Below are 23,079 nucleotides of genomic sequence, written 5' to 3' on the forward strand. Positions count from 1 at the left end.
TGTGCCGAGCCGAGCCGGCGGCCACGTTGGTGTTGGTGACGTCAGTTGAGCGACAGGATGTAGTTCACCGAGCGGTTTAACACAAAACTAGATGATATTTTCCTAAATTACGACAAAACTGTGACTTTACTGACTTGGAAAATTACATTTTGAATTGACAAACATCATACGTGTAGTTCATGGCACATCTCAAACGCGATCAACAATCGATGAAGTGACAATTGGATTGTAATTATAAGCAGGTCGACCTCCTAACTACGTGAACGCGCATCACATAGCCATGCACTGCGAGGACGCGCTCAGACAGCAACGTGAACGAGGAGCGCTGACACCCGAGCGGTCCGGTGTAAATCACTGCAATGGCAGAGGGAGGGTGGAGGACACCGGCTACAGCCCTGCCTCCTCTCTGCATGTGAGCACACAGCAGAGTAGACACACGGCGGCCAGGCAGGACGACAGAGCACCAGCACAGGGGCAACAAAGGGACGCGTGGTTCATCTCAGGCTTCACATGAATTAATGATCAATTGCGACAAGTTCCGCTTATAGATACGCGTTCTGCATCATCTGTCCCGTCGTCACCTTAAAGGTAAGAGCGATTGCACCAGAACAAGGAAATCCATACGATCTGTAGCGTTTTCCTGCTATCTTATATTGATTTTAACGTTTAATTGCTTACCTGTTATAAATATAAGATCCCTGAACAGGCGTATACTGTTGTGCTTTTCACTGCAAATACATGTGAATTTCATTGGTATAAAGATTTGATTTGAGACTCACCATATGAAATGGGTGTGACATGTTACTTCATAATGTGTGTATGAGCAGCAGCAGCAGCAGCATCAATGATGGTGTCAGTGCTGTATCAGGACTGAAAGCAACTAGACTGACAGAGAGCCTAGTTTCTGTCATGTATTAAGCAAGTTCAAGTTAAAGAGCTGATTGGAATACTAGTAAGCAGTCTCCTTGTCTTATTTAAGGTATTTTAGCACTGCACAGTCATGGAGCTGGAGCACTTTGATGAGCGGGACAAGGCTCTGAGATATACCCGAAGGGGCTCAAGAGGGAATGGGCTCCCCAGTCCCACTCACAGTGCTCACTGCAGCCTGTACAGAACCAGGACACTGCAAGCACTGAGCTCTGAAAAGAAGGCCAAGAAGATTCGTTTCTACCGCAATGGGGACCGCTACTTCAAAGGGATTGTGTATGCCATTTCTCAGGAGAGATTTAGGTCCATAGAAGCACTACTGGCTGACCTCACAAGATCTCTGTCAGATAATGTCAACTTGCCACAAGGGGTGCGGACCATATATACTGTTGATGGGACAACAAGGATCACCAGCATGGACCAGTTGGTGGAAGGTGAGTAGTGTTAGTGAATTGTTATAAATTTGCCTCAGATTTAGTTTATATTAAGTAATGTAAGATCAATTAAGTGATAGACTCCACCAAAATTAACATGCTGCTAGAAAAAGCATGACTTCCTCAGTCTTGTAGTGCAGCAGCAGCAAGTGTTATACCATCCTGTGATTAAAGCTTTTTTGTGGGCAAATAAAACATCTCTTAATGTGTCTTCTTGACTTTTTGCAGGAGAGAGCTATGTTTGTGCATCCATAGAGCCCTACAAGAAGCTGGACTACACAAAGAATGTAAATCCCAACTGGGCAGTTGGTGCTAAGACTGCCGTGTCCACCCGTGACCCTCCTTCCCTCGGCAGTGCCAAGGCTGTACCCCTAGAGACCAGAGAGAGCAAAGACTTCATCAAGCCCAAACTGGTAACCATTGTCCGCAGTGGAGTAAAGCCTCGCAAGGCCGTACGTATCTTGCTCAACAAGAAGACTGCACACTCCTTTGAGCAAGTCTTGACTGACATCACTGACGCCATTAAGCTGGACACTGGAGTCGTCAAAAGGCTGTATACTGTTGACGGCAAGATGGTAGGTGTTAAGTTAACATTTCTAGTGTTGATTTTGTGAACCTCATTTTTGCTAATACTTAAAGCTTATATGATCTTAACATGGGCTTATGATATTAAGAAGTAAGGTACACTGGAGACCATTCAAATTAGGCAATGTCCTTGGGAGTGTAAGACAAAACTAAAAAGCTCCCCATATAAGAACAAAGATAAAAATATCTTGAATGTAAAACAGGCCTAGGTAAACTTTAAATATGGCTGCAACTAACGATTATTTCAATTATCGATTATCGTCATGATTAGTAGATTATTCGTGTGGTTTATAAAATGTCATGTTCCCAGACCCCAAAGTCACATCTTCAGATTGCCTCCTTTGTCCAACCAGCAGTCCAAACCCCAAAGACTCTTCATTTACTCTATTATACTATATACTCTACTACATCATGATGAAAAAGACAAGCAGCAAATCCTTACATTTAAGAAGCTGGAACCAGCTTCTTAAATTTTGCTTGAAAATGACTGAAACAATTAATCAATTATCATAAAATTGATTTTTCAATCAACTAATCTATTAATCAACTTATTGCTGCAGCTCTGTCAATTACTGAAACTTCAGAAAATATGAATGCGTTGTGTTGTGGTGAATGTGACGACAGATCAGCTGTGTGGGAACGCTACTGTCTTGTGGTCCTACACTATTAAGTACACAGCCCATATTAAGTTTAATAGCCACACATTGTATTGTGTTAAAATATGATATACTGTATATCAGTTAATTAAGCAATCCTATTGCGGCCTACTTAGGTTTACCAAAGTCACGTTGACCTTAGCTCATCGTCTGTGTCTGACTTTCAGTGCTCCCTTTACTCAGAGAGGAAGCATTAAACATACAGTACCTCTTACTGGTTGCATACTCGCACAACAATGCCATTAAGTGCAGTTTGCGGCAAACACTTACAGTTGCTTGATCAACTTCTCAGTGAAGATTTAGTTAAATTGTTGTAGTAACTCTGTCAGGTTGTGCTTGCAGTTGTTGAAGCTGGTTGCACATTTCTAGCCAACATTAGTTAATCTGCATTTTTGAAAAAGTAACCAAATTTCCTTACATTTAAGAGATGTCAACCTGCTAATGTAGCCCGCATTCAGGTTGGTTTATTGACACTTTTTTTTTTACAGTATGCCTTTCCCATTTACATCACTTCAACTAATTGTTTAGTTGAAAGTCTGGGAACGAAGCGGCCCGAGAGACTGCCATTATCTAGTGCCTTTTTTGTCCATCACTGACACATCAGTTGCTCACAAGAGAGAAAGAGGGGAATTATGCTTTTGTTGTATTGAAGTCAAAGGAGACTGGCATGAATGTGGTACCTCTCTCTATAGCTTGTCTGTGTACAGTACCTACTGAGACAGGTATTCTACTTTGTCCTCCCATTTGTGGTACTGTATCTCATGCTTATCTCAGCACACTGCACATGAGGCAGACGTGGTACACATTTGCAGTCAATGCACGTTGAGTTTATCTTACACCGTGAGTGAATTTCCAGGTTTTAGAAGAAACAGAACTTTGCTTCTGACATTAGAGGTAGTCTGCTCTGTTCTTCATTCACGTCTCTGAGAATTGCTTCCTTACCCAAAGAGAGACAACCCAGTAGGTTCAAAGCCAACTGGGAATATTTGCTAAATGTATTATGAGAAATAGGTTTCTAGGACTCCGTGTTATATTCCTACCAAACAGTAGCACACTATTGAATGATATTCACTCACTAACAGACAGGAAATTTGATCGTAACATTTATTTTTAACATATATGTATTGAATTAAATGTAATGGACAGTAGTATTTGTTACATTTGTATTCTTTAATGGAATAAATTCTTGGGGCAAGGGCCTTATTTCACACTACAGTGTGTCCCATACATTACATGAATTAACATTCTTCTGGATATTATCACTATAACAGGTGGATTTTCTTTTAGTTACAAATAGTTTACAAAACATCCCACAGAAATAATCATCTTAAACTAAACCTATTCATAAACTCTGTCACCTGCACTCCATATTAGTAACCTTATCACAATAATGAATTTTTTTTCCTCTGATGGTTTCTATGGTGACGTGGTTGCTAAGGAACAGCCTCTGCGGCAGAGCGGTGCAGTAGTGATGTGTCAGGACTGTAGGTGTAGTGTGAGAGGGCTCATACTGTAGATGCAGCGTCTGGTCGGTCAGCCTTATTAGACACATGGCAGCAAGATGGAGCACATGGCTCAGGTATAATCCCAGGATAGAACCCATTCTGTAATGGTATGTAGAGGGAAGAGTTGGGGATTTTCACACCAACAAACAAATCTGCCTTCACTGATCCCCCAAATCATTTTAGGAATACGGATTGTTTGGAATGGACATGAAATTGCAATTTTTTTCTATGGTTTTGCATTCATCTGTGACACAGAAATTGCCAGATATCAATGTTTCACCAGTTTAGTGGTTTTGATATTATCTATGATTTCCTGATGATAAGCTGAATGTGTAATGTGCTTGTTAGTGCTGCTCTGTGCTCTAATTTCACTGCTTTTTGTATTTTTTGCCATGTTGGGGCTCCAGATGGCCAAGAAAGCTCCCGTTGGCATCAGAGAGCAAGTTTTCATGGGCGTTTAACCTTTTGGTAAATTACCTGCTTGTGGTTTTGGTCCTGAGGCAATGCCAAGTCTGTGGAAACGATTAATTCTAGCAAGTTTGTTTTCTAAACATGTTCATCACTTGATTAGCCTGTATATTTACTTAAAATAGTATAACTGCTTGTAATGTATTTATTTTTCTTCTATTAGTTTTAAGAAGATATTCTCATCCGTCTTAGTATCTCTCTTTATTCCTCTATTGCAAAAGTAGTGGACAGACGATTTTTGCGATTTTAGTTTTTATTCACATTTATTTTTGACTCATGATTCATGTTTCTATTAGTGGATCTGCTTAGTGGGTGGCTCAGCTTGATATCTATAATCCCTCCATACTGCTGAGTCACTCTGTAATGGTGTTCTGCCATCAGAGAGAGGTTTAACTTGTTCAAATGGACACAGCACACTTAATGACAGTGGGCTGCACTTAATGAACCTCAGATGACTGATTATTGATAAAACATTATCCAGTATTACAAACGAAAGGTAGAGATAAAGCGGTAGAGGAACAGACAAGCCCCTCTGAGGCAAGAAAACATGCTATGGTCTGGTGTGAGCCTGTTGTTATGTGTGTAGAGATGGAGCAGAGAATATTAGCATGAATGAATATGTCTGGGGAGACTTACCCCATGGCACTCCAATCCCCACTTCAGTGGACATGGTTCTGTACTGTAATTTTATTCTGCACGCCGCTAACTTCTCTGTGTGTTCATCAACATTTCTTGTTGAAATAGATGTCGACACAGCCACCTGAGGACAGAGCCTGGCTTGATACCAGCGCATGAAAGCAAAGGCTTAATTCTCCATGGTACTAAAATTATGTATCTGTTGATGTGATAAACAGCCCATTCATGCTTTAGAAATTAGATACAGAGTGGAAGTGGTTAGTTACATTCATGGTGCCCTTTGTTGTTGAGAGCAAAACCTAACTTGTGTTTTCCAATTCATTTCTCCCTGTTGACCTTGACTCGGTCATTTACTGGTTTGGCCTGTGTGTGCCCACAATGAGTCTCCATTGGTCTCTGCTCATACCACAGGTGTAATTTCTGTGTGGTGCATAGACAGACTAACTGCCTTTTGTTGTAAATGTAATATAGTGTTTATGTGTATGGTGTTTTTCTCAAATACTGTTTAATGAAAGAAAAATACTACTACTCCTTAAATAAGTGGCTGGAATAGATCATTCTTAAACCTTAATCTTCTTTTAAATCCTCTCACTGTGACTAAAGGGGAAAAGGAAGGATGAAGGACATAGGGAGGCTGCCTGGCTTTCCTCATACCGACCGCTGTGACTTGGCTATTACACACAGAACAGTGACTTGTTCAGTGTCCCACTGCATTTGGCATAGAGAAGAAATGTTCTGTTATCCTCTCTTTGTTCTGATGCTTGAGCTGAAGCGGAAGTTGCTGTTGTTCTAATATTAGAATACTGCAGAAACTTTACAGCATATTAAGTGAGTCCTGTGAGCGCTGTTTATAGGAGAAATAGGGTCTACATTAATACAATTTAATCAATGGTTCTGTTGTTACATTAATTGTTAGATTTTTTTTAAAATTCCAGTTAATGACAAGCCTATTTCATGATCACCAGTTGTTGATTTAACATGACTTTTACATATGGTGACACACAGTATATCATGTTATCAAGTTTTCCGTTTTGGGTAGCACCAAAGTCAAATGAAGGTAAAATCGATGTGAAGTCGAAACTGACTTAAGGACAGATCCTGTCAACTTCTGTAGCAAGTTTAATCATTGAGCTTTTTGGGTGTTGGTTATTTATTATCTGCTCTTGCTTTTCCAACTTTGTTGTGTACAAATATGGCAATAATGTTTTGAAATTTCATATTTTTTTATTGAGGAATGTAAAATTTTCTTGGGGGAGGCACATTAGTCTCCCATAAACCTAGGGAAAACACTGTTTTACAAAGTCATCTTACATGGCATGATCTGACATTTATTACAGGGATAAATTTAGTCATATCAGCAAGCAAGTCTTTTTGAAAAATGATTTGAAATGGTCTTTTTTTCTTTTCCTGCTTCCGAAAGTCAGAGATTGTTAGAACTACTAAGGGCTAAATATAGAAATGCAAGACGTGGATGTTATGATTAGGGATGCTGGAAATGTGTGGGCTTGTGTAATGGCTTCTTAGTTTAAATGTGTGTTTGGAATTCGGGTGTGTCCTTATGGATGTCCTCGTAGTGCTGACTTCCACTTTTTAAGGGAGTTATTACTCATCTGTCTTTGCAGCAACTGCAGTTATGTCACAGAATTCTGCTGCAGACCTAATTTGAATCTTGGATTATGTATGTCTGTGAATATACTCCGTTACATCATCTCCTCTTGCTGCTGGACTGCTGGATTCTTCTGAGTTTGCAGAGTCATAGTAAATTACAGCAAATAATTGACTCTTGATTCCTGAAAACAAATTACTACAGTGTAAACATTATTTAATCAAAATTAACTAGAACCATTTGACTGGCTGCGGTGTTCCACTTCAAAGAGGGGATTCAGCACCCTGGAGAGCTCCACCTGTCCACTGGTAGAGATCTGTTTTATCACCAGTTTGTATCTTTTGTGTAATCTATGGTCTTTACCATGGCGCAGATTGATTAGCTTAGATGGCATGCATACCTCCCATTGTGTTTTCTTTCTTCAGCAGAAATGCTAATGCCTTCAGATATCACAGATGAAACCCTGGTGATCAATATTTGCAGGATGCTCCAGGACCGCAAGGAGTGTTTTTGCCTTTGTGTGTGTGTGAGGGGGATGGTAGGCCTGATGAAGCTGCTGTGTCACTGAGCCAGCAAGCATAAGCAATCAATATAAAGCTACTGATTCATGATTGCCCCAGTTATGCCGTTCCATCCTTTAGGTTGAGGTTTCCCCATGTTCTAGTATTTAAGATGAACAATGTCATATTTAAAACAGATTATTTTCACTGTCGATTAATCTGCTGATCTTTTCATGATTGTTTTGTCTATAAAATATCCAAAAATTGAGAAAAATGCTTACCACAATTTCCCAGAACCCAAAGTGACATCTTCAGATTGCTTCTCTTGTCCAGCCAACAGTCCAAACCCCAATGAGTATTCGTTTACTATCATGAATGACAAAGCAGCAAATCCTTGTATTTAAGAAGCTGGAACCAGCAATTTTTTGCTTGAAAAATGCAATTAAGCGATCATCAAAATAGTTGACAATCCATTTTCTTTTGATCGACTAATCAATCCAGCTCTAATATTTAGTCTTTTTTAGGTTGGACACATTTGTTGTTAAGAGGTTGTTCACCATTGATTAGATCTCTTTAATGGCTTTAACCCCTTAGCAGTAATTGTCAACCATCTAAATCTGATAACATGATCCTATTATCAAATAATGTCACTTCTTTCTAGTCAGATTTACTGATTGCTTATTTTAACTTTAAACTTTTGGACATATTTTGTTTTTATACGATAGGCATTGGGAGTTATAGTGGTTGACATCCACCTAATGCCTGAAGCCAGATTTGAACCCACAATGTCATCGTGGACAAGGTGTTCTGTGTTATTTCCGCTGTACCTCGACTGATGGCGAGATTGTTCTGTTGCCTGCAGTTTGTACTGTTCGCTGCTCCAGATAGGATCTGACAGTGGATCTTAAAGTAGCCGTGTCCCTCTCATCGTCTCACTCATCTGAGATTCTGTCTGGTCTCCTTGGCAACGGCTGTGCAGCTCTCCTCCCTTTTGGATCTCTCACTGGAGGAGGGGTGGAGAAGGGATGGAGGAGGAATGGGGGCTGTCAGAGAGGGGCGTCTGCAGAGAAAAGGGCCATATTAAGCCCCCTTCTGTGTGCAATTTTTATTTTAAGATTTCATGGCTGAGTGACCTTTGGCTGTTTGAAGGTAGTTTTGCTGCAGGTTACTGATAAAACAATCCCTTTGTCTGCTGGATAATCCAGCATGTCATTATTTTGGATTAACTGTATTATCTTAATTTTTGACTATTTTAAAGAAGATATTTCTTCCAAAATAATCTGAGATTTATACAGTGGAAACCAGAAGTTGGCACATAATTACTAAGAAGGATGATAACACATCATTTAATATACGGTTAGAGGGTGGGTTTAGCGATTGTGGTGGCTTTCTTGTCTGGTCTTCTTTGCTCTACTGTATGTCTCAGCACTTAAGTCATATTATTAGACTCCTGCTGAGCTCTCTATGGGTCTTGATGATGAGACAATGAATAATTTATGTACTGTACATATTAGATTTTTGCTGTTTGGCTGTCTTGATGTTTCAGTGTTTAGTTTGTTTGTTCTAAACCTTGTTGTCCTCAATGGCATTGTAAGAACACATTCATTAGGCGTTAGGTGACAATCTGCACTTTTTAATACGACTTATTCTATAACATCAACATCTATAATCCATTATTTATAAATGAATGCAATGCAATTTATAATTAGTCACATGAAACTTAACAGATAATTCAAGACAAAATACATTTCCACTTATATCAATATGGGATCACATTTTTGTTGAGAGGTTTTGTGGTTCCACCACTTTAAAGAGGAAATGAAAAGACGAGCTCTCTGCATTCACTGGAACACCGCTGTAGTTAAGCACATCAATAACCCTTTTGAGGAGAAGGTCAGGACTCCATCAGCATCTTCATTTATTTATGACAGCGCATCCACTGTGATGGGCTTCTGCATTAATGAGAGCAGCAGATGCAGCAACTTAATCATCCACTTTCTCTTTGTAGGGAGGTGAAAAGATCATGATTTATTTCTCTCTGTTTTTATTGAGATGATATGTAGGGACCATGTTATTTTAACAAAAGTTACAAAGCATCATAGCCATCCTCTAGCTAAAGTTAACATTTTAATCTCCTATCATATAACAATTTATTAGATTTTAGGCATATTTCGTGGATCCAGTTAGTATTACCTCCAACTGTTTATGCCATCACATATCCGATTTTGGCTAAAAGATCTAGTAAACTGTGAAAATACTTCCATTTGAGTAACAATCTGTCTTGACGTGATTGGCAACCTAAAGGAATGACTGGGGTTAAAACTAAGTTTTACATTGAGTAGTCCAAGACAATGGAGGGCAATTAACGTAATCTCTCACAAGGGGGTGGAACAATTTAATTACTGGCAGACACCATTGTCACAGACTGTACTGAATAAAATCCAACAGGTTTAAAAGAAGCTTAACTTCTCTTTGTAGTTACCCTAGAGACATTTTCACATGTAACCAGGCTGATACACCAGTAGAAAAAATATTAATTCCATTATTCATATGCTGTACACACTGTAGCATTCATTTTCCCTTTGTACTTTGGCCTTTTTGAATATGCAATTACTGCGGGTCTGCTCAGCTGCAATCCTACAGTATGTCATTAATCCAGTGTTATTTCCTCCATGGTTTTCTCTCTTGTACACTGAGAGGACTTGAATTTTATTTATGATAAATAAAGAAGATATGTACTCACCTTTATGAATTGAAGATTGGCCCAAATATAATGAATCATGGGAGGGCAATGTGCAAAGAGTAATTTGTCAGTCATTGTGATGTTATTAACTGTGCTTTTGTATGCCCTTTGACGTAGAATCATCTAGTACTGTATATACTACAGTATATGTGCCATGTAGTAGAACAAAAATATAATTGCTAATGGTAATTACAGATTTAAACAAAAAGTACTTAAAAGTATATTTTGAATTTTCCTTTTGAGCTGATCACTAACTGAGTGATTGTTGCACAAGGGAGTATGAAATTTGACATTTCCTACAATTTAATTTAAATATGGTTTTCATTGTTGCCATTGGGATATCTGTAAATCATATTACTCTCTGAGTCATTTCTGTGTGGTTTGTCACTGCCTTCACACATTGAAATGCTGCTAATTATCCTCTGAGATGTTCCAAAGTCCAGTCCAAAACTGGTGTTAGAGTGCAGCAACAGTGTCCGTGCACTGATTGAAAAATAATGCATACGCTTATGTTGCATACTTTCTACAGCATGACTCTGTGTTAAATCAGTTTTGGGGAGAGTACACATCACATATCAAACTTGTTTTTGTTCTATGACTGACATAAGTGTCTGCATTTTTACCAGATCACCTGCCTTCAGGACTTTTTTGGAGACGATGATATATTCTTTGCCTGTGGCCCCGAGAAGTTTCGTTATCAGGATGACTTCAACTTGGATGAAAGTGGTGAGTCTTCTTTGTTTTATTTGAAGCAACGCAAGCCATTTACTCTATTAAACTTTTTATTAAATCATCCTCCCTTTTGGCCCAACTAAATGCTGAATATGCCAAACGTGGAATTATTATTGTTGTGTTATTTGCATGTTTGTACCTACGCATTTATTCTTTCTACTGTTTTGGCTGCTACTGCTCATACATTTAGAAGCAGTAGCAGTCAAAGCAGTAGATTTCAATACAAATATTTGTGTTCAAAATGTATTGGCCAGACTTCAGTAAAAATAATGGTAACTTGTGTTATAGGTTAAACACAGCATTCATGCTCGCAGTTGGTGTGGTCAGGAGACTGTCTGAAATACACATTTGCTTCATATTGAACACAGATGATATGTGAGATATTATCACCACCATCATTAATTCACTTGACCTACTTTTATAGCTGTGTGTATTTGATGAATGTGCAGGTCACAATAGAGAAGATGTCATCACTCATAGTCTATGGCTCTGTGGTTTTAGGCTGTTGTACCCAAGAGAAGAGAAAATCATCCTTATTAATAATCTGATCTTTTGTGTGTTCCTAGTTTTTGGAACTGTTGTTTAATCCCTTCTTTGCCTTTTTTTGACAAATGTAAAATTACTCTGAAACTAGCACAGAGCCTTAAAGCTGAGTGAAAAAGACAAGGTACAGTAGTTTAGTACTTTTTAGGAACAATGCTGCTGCAGTAATCAATGTCTTTATGTCTTTTTTTTCTTTCTCTACAGAATGCAGGGTGGCAAAGTCTGTGTCATATGGCCGGCTGCCCTCTTTGCAGGGTCGCTCTTCTCCAAGAAGTGGTGGGATGTCCCGTAGGAGCAAGTCTCCATCATCAAATAGTTCAGGTGTCTGTTATGCCTTGACACAAAGAAACTGCAATATTTCATCATTGTGCTGATTGTTTCCATTTCTGCTGTACCGACAGCTAACGGCACTGCAGGCAGTCAGCTGTCCACACCTCGATCTGGAAAGTCTCCAAGCCCCTCTCCAACCAGTCCAGCTAGCCTCCGAAGACGACAGGTAGGAAAATTGATGTTTCTATAAATAAGTTTATGAAGATTTATTTTATATGATGTCATACATTATACCAGAGAGGCTTTGTGAACGAGTTTTACAATTCTCTTCAACAATGAATAATATTTATAAGTACTCTAGTGACTAGGGATTGAACCGACATGTTGTAGTTTATTGATGGGAATAAATGTTATTAATTTCTCTCCTTCAGAGAACATTTGTGAGCTTCCTCTAGCTATACATTATTGACTGCACTGTTTTTGTTGCACAGTAATGTGGCTAGGACACTGCCATTGTTATTTATATTACTGGGAGGTCATAAAAAGATGGCACAGGGGATTGCAGTTTACACAGATGTTCAGATGCGAATATCAACTCGTATACAACATGTTTGTGAGTTCAGGAAAAAAAAATCGGCAAGCTTCACTGTCCCCTCCGTCAACACAGTCTGTGTTTGCACGTATTATGCAGCTTTTGGGCTGTTGTCATGAAACATCATCAGTACTGCAGCAGCACAGTTTCGTTGTGATTATCTAAGATCTTGGGAGGACAAGCAAGTTTTGAGACTGCATAGCACAGTCTGGAGCAAAAACCAATTTTCAGTGATACCATCATTAATTAGTCATAAGGCTGGCTGGGGTTGGTATTGTTGCTGTGACGGAGGATGTTATTTTCTCTCAATTCTGTTCCCAACCACATGCCAGTCTTTATGCTGGTGGAAAGGTTAATATAATGTTTCAGCACGCTTGATTTATTTCTATCTAATCTCAAACTGCATACTCAAGGCTGGCAGAGTGGAACAAATAGGCTTTGTGTAAGCTGGCTGTAATCACATTTTTACAAGCTTTGCCTTCTCTCAAGTTTATGTAAGACAAGTGCATCAGTGTGTCTTTCTCACGCCATGGCCGTCTCTTCTTTCCAGGGATCACAGCACAGTGGCTCTTCACTCTCTTTAGCTTCCACCAAGGTCTGCAGCTCAATGGATGAAGGAGATGGGCCTGGCAGTGAAGGTAAGACACAAACAGTGGAAAGAGACTGCAAGTAATGTACATGCTACTATTTCTACCTTTAAATTATATAGTTCTTTTGTTTTGCACCACAGCTGAGCCAATGGATGAGTACCCCTCAGTTCCTGCCTCCATAGCAGAGAGGTACAAAGTGGGGAGGACATTAGGGGATGGAAACTTCGCTGTGGTCAGAGAGTGTGTGGAGAGGTCCACTGGGAGGGAGTACGCTCTGAAGATCATCAGCAAAGATAAATGCAGAGGAAAGGTGAGCCTGCCTGTACATCGGCTGACTTCAATAATCAGAGATCAAGTTTGTTCTGATTCACTGTCAGGAGGTTCTTTCTGTATATAATGTTCTTTTTAGGATGCTCATTCAGCTTCTTTTTCATCATTGGTCAGCAGATGGTGCTATCTCCCCTGAGACTAAAATGTTCTTTTTTGTTTTTATAACACCATCAGATCAAACTAGTTAGCACGTATTAACAAGAATCAAAATTATTTCAACTTAATTCAGAAACCAGTTTGTTTTTTATCATCTTGTCTGAAATGAGTGACAGGAGGCTTAGACTAACATTCCATTGATATGTATGTGTTTAAAATCTTTTCACCGTACCATATTTCTATATTTTTCTTTAATTGAATTTTCCTTTATTACCCAGGAGCACATGATCCAGAGTGAAGTGTCAATCCTTCGGCGTGTGAAACATCCCAACATTGTTCTTTTAATTGAGGAAATGGACACCCATAGTGAGCTCTACCTTGTGATGGAGTTGGTCAAGGTACTACACATTTGTTAATTCTCAGGTAGAAATGTCAAGCTCAAATGCTGTAAAAGTAGTATTTTAGGGCTCACTATGAAGTTTTGTTCTATCCAAATTCTTTCACTTGAGGTCTGTTTGACAATTTTATATCAGTCTTAAAAAAATCAATTCCTGTTTCAGGATAAAGTGTTCATGTTCAATAAATCCCCAGCTGCATCTGCCCATCAACAGTTAAAAACTAGCAACTGGTACTCTTTCACATCCCAAATACTCATTTCTTTTCCAGGGCGGCGATCTCTTTGATGCAATCACCTCCTCCAACAAGTACACAGAGCGAGATGCCAGCTGTATGCTGTTCAATCTGGCAAGTGCCATCAAGTACCTGCACAGTCTCAATATTGTCCACAGAGACATAAAACCAGAAAACCTGTTGGTGAGTATGACACTACAAACATTCTGTACTGGCAGTGAGAGGAGCAGCATTGTAAAAGCTTCCCATCTTAAATCCTCTATGTAACCTATTAATCACCTGTCTGCAGTTTCTGCATGCAAGATTGCATTTAAAACTAACATTAAGGCATGCAACATAGATAAATGCAGCTATGAAAATTGTTAAATGAAATCACTGTACAAAACTCCACCTTATTTCTACACCATTATTTCACTGTGGTCATTTGGCACTCAGACTTCTAACACACCCCCTCTGTAAAGTCTGACCTAGATCTAAAATAGCTTTGATCTATTAACTGTAAAAATGTAGTTTCAGAGGCAGAAGTCTTAAGATTTCTGAATTGAATGAATAGTTCGCTCATTTAAAACGGGGAAAAAAAGACAGAGATTCAAAAAAGATACTTTCTTCAAGTACAAGTGAACTCAGTACATTATCAGTTTTTTTTGTTTTAGTCTTACTGTTATAATACATAGTTGTCATAATATTTATATGATGAATTGAGCCAAAGTTTCAGTCTGTAGAGTGATCGTCTGTATTTGCAGTTCCTGAATATAGTTTTCCTGTTCTTTTTTTATTGTAGACTGTCTTGTTTTATTGTAATGTAAATGCAGCAAAGTCCTTTCCAAGTTCTTTATTTTTCAACTCTGTTGAAGTCAGTGCACTCAGTGTTACATTTTCTCATCACATTGAGCTTATTTATGGACTTCCTATCACAGCGGTGAATATTAATTGGTGACCTTCCTGCTTGCTGTTTCTCACTTTCCCATGTTGTGTGTGTTACACAGGTGTATGAACACACTGATGGTAGTAGATCTCTGAAGCTAGGTGACTTTGGCTTGGCCACCGTCGTCAATGGGCCCCTCCATACTGTGTGTGGCACTCCCACCTATGTAGCACCAGAGATTGTTGCTGAGTCAGGGTGAGTCAGATGAGTTACATCATCTGAGCCATCTAAGACATGAGTAATATGGCATTTGCTGTGAAAAAAGTAGAAAATAATGACAGTCAAAAATGGCCACTGTAATTCTTGGTGTTTATTTCTACCTGCAGATGTGATTAGTCTTTCTGATACCTGGTATCTTCCTCTTCAATAACAGGTACGGCCTCAAGGTTGACATCTGGGCAGCTGGTGTCATCACTTACATACTGCTGTGTGGCTTTCCTCCTTTCCGTGGGTATGTGCTCCTTGATCAGGAGGTTGTATGATGTTTGACCAGTGGTGGAAAGTAACGTAGTGTATTTACAGAAGTATGTACTTAAGTGCGATTCTGAAGTACTTGTACTTTGCTTGAATATTTTCATTTTCTGCTACTTTATACTACTCCACTGCACAGAGGCAAATATTGTACTTTTTACATTCATGACAATTTTAGCTACTACTTACTTTTTAGATTTTATAAATACAAAATAACAAATAAACATCAACAAATAAATCATCACATGATATATAGATTAAGATAAAACTTTATTGAGCTGAGTTGAATACGCTACACAGGAGATAAACTACCTGAAAGTAGTTTTTCAGCTTCAACATTCAAGTGATAAACACATTAATACATCAATAATCATAATCTAATAATATGATATGCTATATTCTAAAATATTCTCTCCTGCATAATGAGTATGTCGTATATTCAGTGGTGATGCAGTTGAAGATGTTTGAAGAGAAACTCCGCCGACACTGTCTTAGTTGTATAACAAATTTATTACAATAAGTTCAGTATCGTAAACAAGTAACACGTTACTTGGAGAGCCTCCAGCCGAATAATGAGAAACTCTCGCGAACGTATACAGACAGCTCCTTATATACTGAGCTTATTCTAGTCAAAAACTTAGTTACCACATATGGTTTACATTAGGAGAGGGACAGATAAGAATAGAGGCACCTCTTTTAGGATGCCCCACCATATGTCTGTTCACCTCTGACCCAGGACTTCCATGACTCTGCTGACCTAACATTTGGTATATGTTTACCTTAACCACCTCTAAGTCAGGAAGGCCCAAACAACAACTAACATTCCAATATAATTTCCTAATACAAACCATTTGTATAAATATGCTGCATCTAACAGCAGACACCTCAAGTACTTTTATTTTTGGTACTTCAGCACTCCACCATAAATATAATTTTAATTTTATGACTTAGCCAACCCCAATAAGTCGGAATCTGACCCGCTGACAGCAGTTCGTAACTATAATATCCATAGAGGCATCAGTGTTAAATTGAGACTGTTTCATAAACAGTTGAATGTTCCTTTTAGTGTGTCAAAGTAAACAATTAAATGCATGACTTACAATATCAATATTACAATATCTGAGTACTTCTTTCACCTCTCGTTTTAACCACATCAATGTTTAATTTGTTTAAATTGCATCAATCAAAATGTCTGTGGTATGCCATCACCTTAGACAATAGACAATGATGATGAAATGTCGAGCTTTATAAAATATGCATTGTTTTAATTTCTACAGCAGTGGTGAAGATCAGGAGGCTGTCTTTGAACAGATTTTGAAGGGCGTGCTTGATTTCCCTGCACCATACTGGGACAATGTGTCTGACACTGCCAAGGTTTGTGTTTGGAAGTGCTCTCCTCATCTGCCAACGTTATGCTCCATGTGAAACACTAGAATCTGTCAGTGATCTGTTGCTCTGTGTCTTAGATTACATCATTATACTGGATACTCATGGTTAACATGTCTGTTTTTAGGCTCTGATCACTGGGATGCTGCAGGTAGAGGTAGATCAGAGATACACCGCTGTGCAGGTGCTCGATAACCCATGGGTCAATGTGAGTTCGGCATGTTGAAGTCAGTCTTTTCACCAGAATCACCTGTGTACATACAAGTACTGCTGAGAAAGAATATGCAGCTTGATCCACAGGTAGAGTTGCTGAAGCTTTGTTCTTTGTATTTTCCAGGATGATGGTGTGTCAGAGAACGAGCACCAGCTGCCTGTGGCTGGGAAGATCAAGAAGCACTTCAACCCCGGGCCCAAGCTCAACAGCACCGCAGCAGGAGTGTCAGTCATTACAGTAAGCACTGATCCGCAGCCCTCCACAAACTGACACTGCATGCAACTCTGCATCAGGAGATGAAATGCTTTTTTATGAATGTGCTTTAGCGATAATGATTTGGATGTCATTCAAAATTGAAAACACCTGCAATTTTGAATTTTGAACCACAGTGTTCCTCATGTGCACCTGCTGCTGAAGTGTGCAAAAGCGTTTTTATCTTTATCCTTTGGATGTCATCAAAGTTCCTTTGTTTTAAGTTGAAGCTAGAATTGTCTGCTTTTGAGCTTATGCTTTTTAGCATATTAATCTGTTGTCCATCTTTGTTTTTGTAATTTTATAATAAGCGGCTTTCCTACATTATTTTGTATGATACACATCAGTTCATCCATCTGCTTCTTGCTGCCAGGTCTTCCTGTGTGTGCTCTGGCCTCTCATCCTCCTCTTGTAGATGGACTGTCAGCACTGTTGTTTGGAGATCTTATAGATAACATAGTTGGACTTGGACCACAATCATTAGGTTTCTGTATATATGATTTCTTGAATAGTTTCAAAGCTGAGCTGGATTTGTACAATTGGCAGAAAGAAAAGTAACTTAGACTACCTATTTTTGCCATTGCAGGCGAGCCTAGCACTCACTTGTCAGTTTCCAAATGGAAATATTTCTCTGACAGATCACAGAGTGTCAGTTGACAGTGACATGACATTTTTCTGCCAGTTTTTTTCCCTCTCATCACAGCAGTTGTAACAGAAGTTTAGAGCTGTGCTCCTTAATGCTTATCGGGTCAGTGATGCTTTGAGTTCAAGGTGATCCTCTGAGTTGCGCTCGTCTCTCTCTGCTCAGCTGGACCAGGACTTTACCATCCAGAAGTCAGGGTCTTTGGACCACTACCAGCATCCAGGATTGTACTGGATAAGGTATGACACAGCATAGCGCTAATACGCAGTATTTCCATGGCAAAGTGCTGGCAGTCTCCATTTCCCATCTCCCAAAGGGTTTGTGCCATTGACACTCAACGGAGCCCTTTCATGCCTCGCCCTTATTTACCTCATCAGATCCATTACTTTAGTACTTCATCATCTCAGTAGTGCTGTGGCTGTTTCCTCTAGCCTGGTTGTGTAGTTTAGCTTGCTATTTATTTATTTTGCATAGAAAATGCTAGCTGCATTTGAGGATTCATGTGATGCGTTGAGCAACATGATCTTGATCAACAAAATGAATGCACTTTTGTTTCTTTAAAAGAAGTGCTGATTTCACAGACCTGATGTTGGTAGACTTTATTGTCTCGTGTTGTTACTTTCTCTTATTTTGTTGAGCACTGCAGTAGTATGCTGTGTCACAAGATGAAGTTACACTTGCTCTGTCGCAAGAAGTTATATTCTCTCAAGAGAATAATAGTGAGTCAAATGCAGCTTTTCAGATACAACTGCATGCTGACATTGGCTTATTTAACATTTACCGAGTGTCTCACTGGTGGTTGAGTGGATGCCACTCCTCATCTCTGTGGTTTTGTGGAGAACCTAACGGTAGCTGCTGTGTCACCCTCTCTCAGACCACGGCACTTGATAAAGAGAAGCAAGTTTTCCGACGAAGACGCCACCAGGATGTGAAGCTCACTCCCCACTTCCCGCACAGTATTGGTGCTGGTGCCTCCCACAGTGCCAACTACGCCATCTCCCCTGCTGAGTCTGAGGACTTTTCTCTGAGTTCGGCCGACACTGTTCGTTCACCCATCTCTCCGTTCTAACAGCCTGGCTGAGGCCACGGTGCCGTTGACCCCTCCTTGGAAAAGTTAGGAGAGGGTGGAGTGCAAAATGTGTCAGTCTGCTGACTTGGACATTCAGACTGCAAACTTACCTGTAACTATTTTATGTATTCCCAGTCATAATACTTTTATTTTAAAGACAAAATACATTGAACAGAATAAGGGGCACATTAGTCTCTGGATCAAAGAATATACCTTAAGAGCATGCAACAGTTTTAAATACATTTTCCCTTTTCTTTCACAAAAGCGACCAAACAGTTTAAGCCTTATTTCTACACAGCAAGCACTGGTTCATTGTAGTACTCTAGAGCCCTCTACTGGTTTATATTGTATACTGCAGGAAAGACAACCTGCCTCATGAAGCACTTGGCTTTTTAATGGGAAGTGTAAAGGCAAAATATCAAAACCATAGCTTTTAAATATTACATGGTTTTGTGATATGACATGTTCAGTATCTATCACTTATCATACTGGTTTAAATAGAAAAGCTTCAATTCAACATTAACAGTAACAGTCACCTTCCTGCTGCTCTGTATGACATCTAGGTGACTCTTCTGTGGTACTTAAGATTCTGGTGCATAAACCTTTAAGGGGCACTACGTGGTTTTGGAGAAGAAATTCAAATTAATAATATTTACAATATTAATGAGGTAATAATAAAAACTACTTTTCCATGGTTGAATAAACAAGCTGTTCTCAGAGGAAAATAAGATCCCCAGAACACTGTTTGAAGCCTGAAAGAGGGCAGGGTCCGCCAATATAAGCAAATTAAAACAATATGAAATCGTGTTGTCCTAAGGTCAGTTTGTTTATTCAGCCATGACAACGAAGAGATGAAGAGAAATCAGTCAATATCTAAAATTTCTTCCCCAAAACTACATAATGCACCTTTTAAGAGATGGGAAAAAACAGGCTGCTATGTTGTACCATAAGCATCATCTGTAATGAACATATTTATTTGAGTAGGACACATATTGTCCTGCCCACCCAGTAGCTTGAGGGCGCTAATGTTTGACTCTTGAAGATCTAGCTCACCTGTGTGCTTTAGGATGATTATTGAACCAGTAGTTTTGTCAGATGTCTGTAAGAGTGGTTGTAATTCAGTGTTGGTACAGATGAATGTCAGTGCTGTGTAGTTGGTAGTAAGTGCATGTTTAAAGCCTTGCCTTGGCGCACATATGGATTTAAGTGCAATTAGGTGTACTGCCCATTGAGCACAGTATTTTTAAATTTTGTCCTACGAAAGGCTAGAACGAGTGAGAATGGATCTATTGGCAACTGACACACTTCTCTATCGTATGGGGGCGATTAGCTCATGTGTAACATGGATTTTTTTTCACACACTGAAATAAGAAACAAGTTATATGTTGGTAAACACAACAGTGCTTCCAGTAAAATCTGTTATTTTAATATTTGCTCATTCAGTCAACACATTTTTGACTTTTTTAAATATCAGACAACATGACTAAGACGTTTGGATCACCAGACTAAATGTACTGTATGTCTCCTGACCACTTCATACATTGGTTCACCAGAGACCAAATATTCATGGATGTGAATGTCCTCTTCATCAGATACTGTAACCTGCATGTGTACTAATATGCATCCTAAATCAGTTGTTCTGGTCTTCTACTGTTTGATATACGCCTGTCAGATATAAAACCATTTCTCTTGTCATTGTACGTGCTGTCTTGGTGAATGCAGTTCAGTTAAGGCAGACTATAGTCACACCACAGCTGAGTTAAGACTTGTATATACATATTTTAACAGAAATGTAACATCGCACCACTGATTTTGTTAAAGGGCTTTTTAGTTTTTGACTAGAAGGGAGTGAACCAAAAAGCACAAGGAAAGCAAGTTGTGATTGTGACTTTTTGGCAATGTGTTTGCTTTCAAGACTGTCTGTTTTTCATCATCTGAAAAACATGTAATGTTTATGTACAGTATGACAAACTGGTACTCAAAGACAACTGAGAATGTCAGTGTTATGTGGAAGCAGATGGAGAATGTGATTGCTGTATTATATTCATATCCATATCCCATTAATGTAAGGATGTTATAAAACAATCTAAATGAGAACAACAACTAGTAATACACTCATTTTCAGTTCATAAGGAAAAGATCTATTGTTGTGTTTATAAAGCAAACTTCCAATGTACTCTGCAAAGAAACCAAACCTGGAAATAAAAAAGGATTTAATTAATATATGAGTCAGAAGGTGACTGTTTTTGCAAGAAAACTTGCAGTAGTGCCACTAAATCTGCAGCAGCAAATTTGGACAGCAGGTGGCAGTACAATCAAACAACACAAGTTTATAATATCCAATAAAATCCCACCCTCAGTTACTCATTTATAGCATGCATTTACAGAGCTAGTTATACATGCTTTATTATGGATTAATACATGCATGAATTATGTCAGTCTACACACATACATAAGTACAATCTCAACAAAAAAAACTCCCAACACTGCCACATTTTTTCAGTTTTATTAAAAACACAAAAATAATGAAAGCAGCTGAATTTACAGTTATTAATTTTGATATTATCACATAAGCTTCAAACATATGCAAAAACAATTGTTGAAACTAAAATATATAAATCAATGTATAAAATAAATTACATGAAATCAAAATGCACTGCATAATCCGAAACATATTATTAAGAAAATGATTTTTTGTCAACAAAAAAAAAAGATTCACGATAATGCAAATGATTTCACAGGAAAGCAAAGTAAACCCAATGCCTTCAGTAGCTCTTAGCATGCAAAACTTCAGCTTTGGGTCAGGTGGTGTCTTGTAGCACCGCTAGAAAATCAGAATGCAAACTCAAAATCAACTTGCATATTTTTGTTCATTTTAAATTGTCAGCTCACAGCGACAGCCTTCTCATTTTTGCAATTAAATGCGGAAAAACGGCTTTCATATCACCAAAAATAGACATAGTCTAGACATAGACGTAGTCATTTTGGAAGACTATCCTGTTTTTCCTGTGATCATTTTTTGTCACACAGCTGAAGACCTTCCTTAGACCTTTGCAGCAACCAAGTCATAATATTGCTTACCAATGCCCGGTGTTCATGGTTTCACAGATTGAAAATAGACGAGCAAACATTTTGTGCAAAAATAGGCAAACTAAAAACACTGTGAGATGCACAAGTAACTGTATTAACAACTGTAGGATGTCTTTAAAATGACACTTCCTTTTACAAAATGTCTTACAGATTTACCACAAACACTTTAACAGTCGTCACATACTATCCAATAAATCTGGTATTGAATCCTCTGGATATGTTTCTGGAAGAAAACACAACAAAAGACTGATAACTGCTTTTCAAAATATCCCACTTGACTGATTTAAAGATGTTTGCCATCAATAAACAAAATAGTCTTCAGTTTAAAATAAATATGGATATATCATTATTTTACTTTTTGCTGACATCTTGATCAAAAACAAATATTTCACAAAGGACTAAGCTCACACTGAATTTGACTTTTCTTCCATATAGACAATCAAACACAAAGTAACAATGAACATTTTGTCTTTTCACGTACACATAACAGTACATTTGACCACTGTTAATAACAATGAGCGAACAATGGCCATATACATGTAATACTATCCAACTAATATCTGAAGTGCAATGAAGACGTTTTGAACATTTATACATGGCTCGCATGATGGAAATGTTGGTGACATGGTGGCTAGTCTAACAGCATTTAGATCTTTATTTCAGCCTTTACAAGCGAGAAACACTTTACACTGTCCATATTTACAGTTTAACTTTATTTTCCTAGAAAAGTGTTCCAAGTGAGATATGTATCTGCCATACAAATGTTGTATAAATGTTCCTAACAGAGGATTCATTTTGTTTTGCATTTTCACAGTTTGAAACAGGAACTTAAAAGCTCACATTAAGTACATTTTATTAACTTAACTGTGTAATTGTTTTAATTTAAGTTGATCTCAGTCTCTCCTTGCCCAGACCATCAGATCTGCTCGACTTGGTTGTGGAAATGCATCAGCTGGTGTTCAGGTAAGACATGAAAACCAACAGAAAATGTGTCCAGATTGTTCAGCAACAGGTTTGCCTCAGAGGCCAGATGAACACATGTAAGCTAACCCTGATCTTTAGTAGTGTCACCACCATGCTGTTGTTCCCCAGCCCACTGGATCTCTTCAGTGCTCTGTGGATCTTCAGCAACACAGCTTGGTTGGTAGGTGTCTCTCTTGACCAAACTTGCCTCCTGTCGCGTGGA

At 38.7% G+C, this 23,079-nt stretch overlaps 1 protein-coding gene across 6 annotated transcripts; it reads left to right on the forward strand.

The window, feature by feature from the left end:
- The first annotated feature begins 389 nt into the window (after nucleotides 1–389).
- Nucleotides 390–23,054, forward strand: dclk1b (doublecortin-like kinase 1b). 6 transcript variants are annotated; one of them, XM_073492090.1, is made up of 17 exons: nucleotides 390–588; nucleotides 980–1,361; nucleotides 1,590–1,936; nucleotides 10,687–10,786; nucleotides 11,540–11,656; nucleotides 11,737–11,831; nucleotides 12,748–12,835; nucleotides 12,907–13,097; nucleotides 13,492–13,611; nucleotides 13,880–14,026; nucleotides 14,830–14,963; nucleotides 15,142–15,219; nucleotides 16,517–16,613; nucleotides 16,753–16,833; nucleotides 16,963–17,076; nucleotides 22,806–22,856; nucleotides 22,986–23,054. In XM_073492090.1, exons 2-17 carry the CDS (start codon nucleotides 1,001–1,003, stop codon nucleotides 23,052–23,054), a joined length of 2,190 nt encoding a protein of 729 aa, XP_073348191.1. In that variant the 5' UTR covers nucleotides 390–588; nucleotides 980–1,000. The 6 variants fall into 6 exon arrangements, with proteins under 6 accessions (XP_073348191.1, XP_073348199.1, XP_073348157.1 ...); XM_073492098.1 differs by lacking the exons at nucleotides 22,806–22,856; nucleotides 22,986–23,054 and adding exons at nucleotides 17,900–17,973; nucleotides 18,609–18,757 and having other exon boundaries at nucleotides 12,928–13,097; XM_073492056.1 differs by lacking the exons at nucleotides 22,806–22,856; nucleotides 22,986–23,054 and adding an exon at nucleotides 18,609–19,400.
- The last annotated feature ends 25 nt before the right edge of the window (nucleotides 23,055–23,079 follow it).

Source organism: Pagrus major, chromosome 2 (genome assembly GCF_040436345.1).
Source record: "Pagrus major chromosome 2, Pma_NU_1.0".
NCBI lineage: Eukaryota > Metazoa > Chordata > Actinopteri > Spariformes > Sparidae > Pagrus > Pagrus major.

What these genes read in the sequence shown, in the direction of transcription:
- dclk1b (XM_073492056.1), top strand. Translation starts at nt 1,001, where the DNA reads ATGGAGCTGGAGCACTTTGATGAGCGGGACAAGGCTCTGAGATATACC. An exon ending in TCCATCATCAAATAGTTCAG is followed by an intron (nt 11,657 to 11,736) that starts GTGTCTGTTATG and finishes CTGTACCGACAG; the next exon opens with CTAACGGCACTGCAGGCAGT. An exon ending in TTGTGATGGAGTTGGTCAAG is followed by an intron (nt 13,612 to 13,879) that starts GTACTACACATT and finishes TTTCTTTTCCAG; the next exon opens with GGCGGCGATCTCTTTGATGC.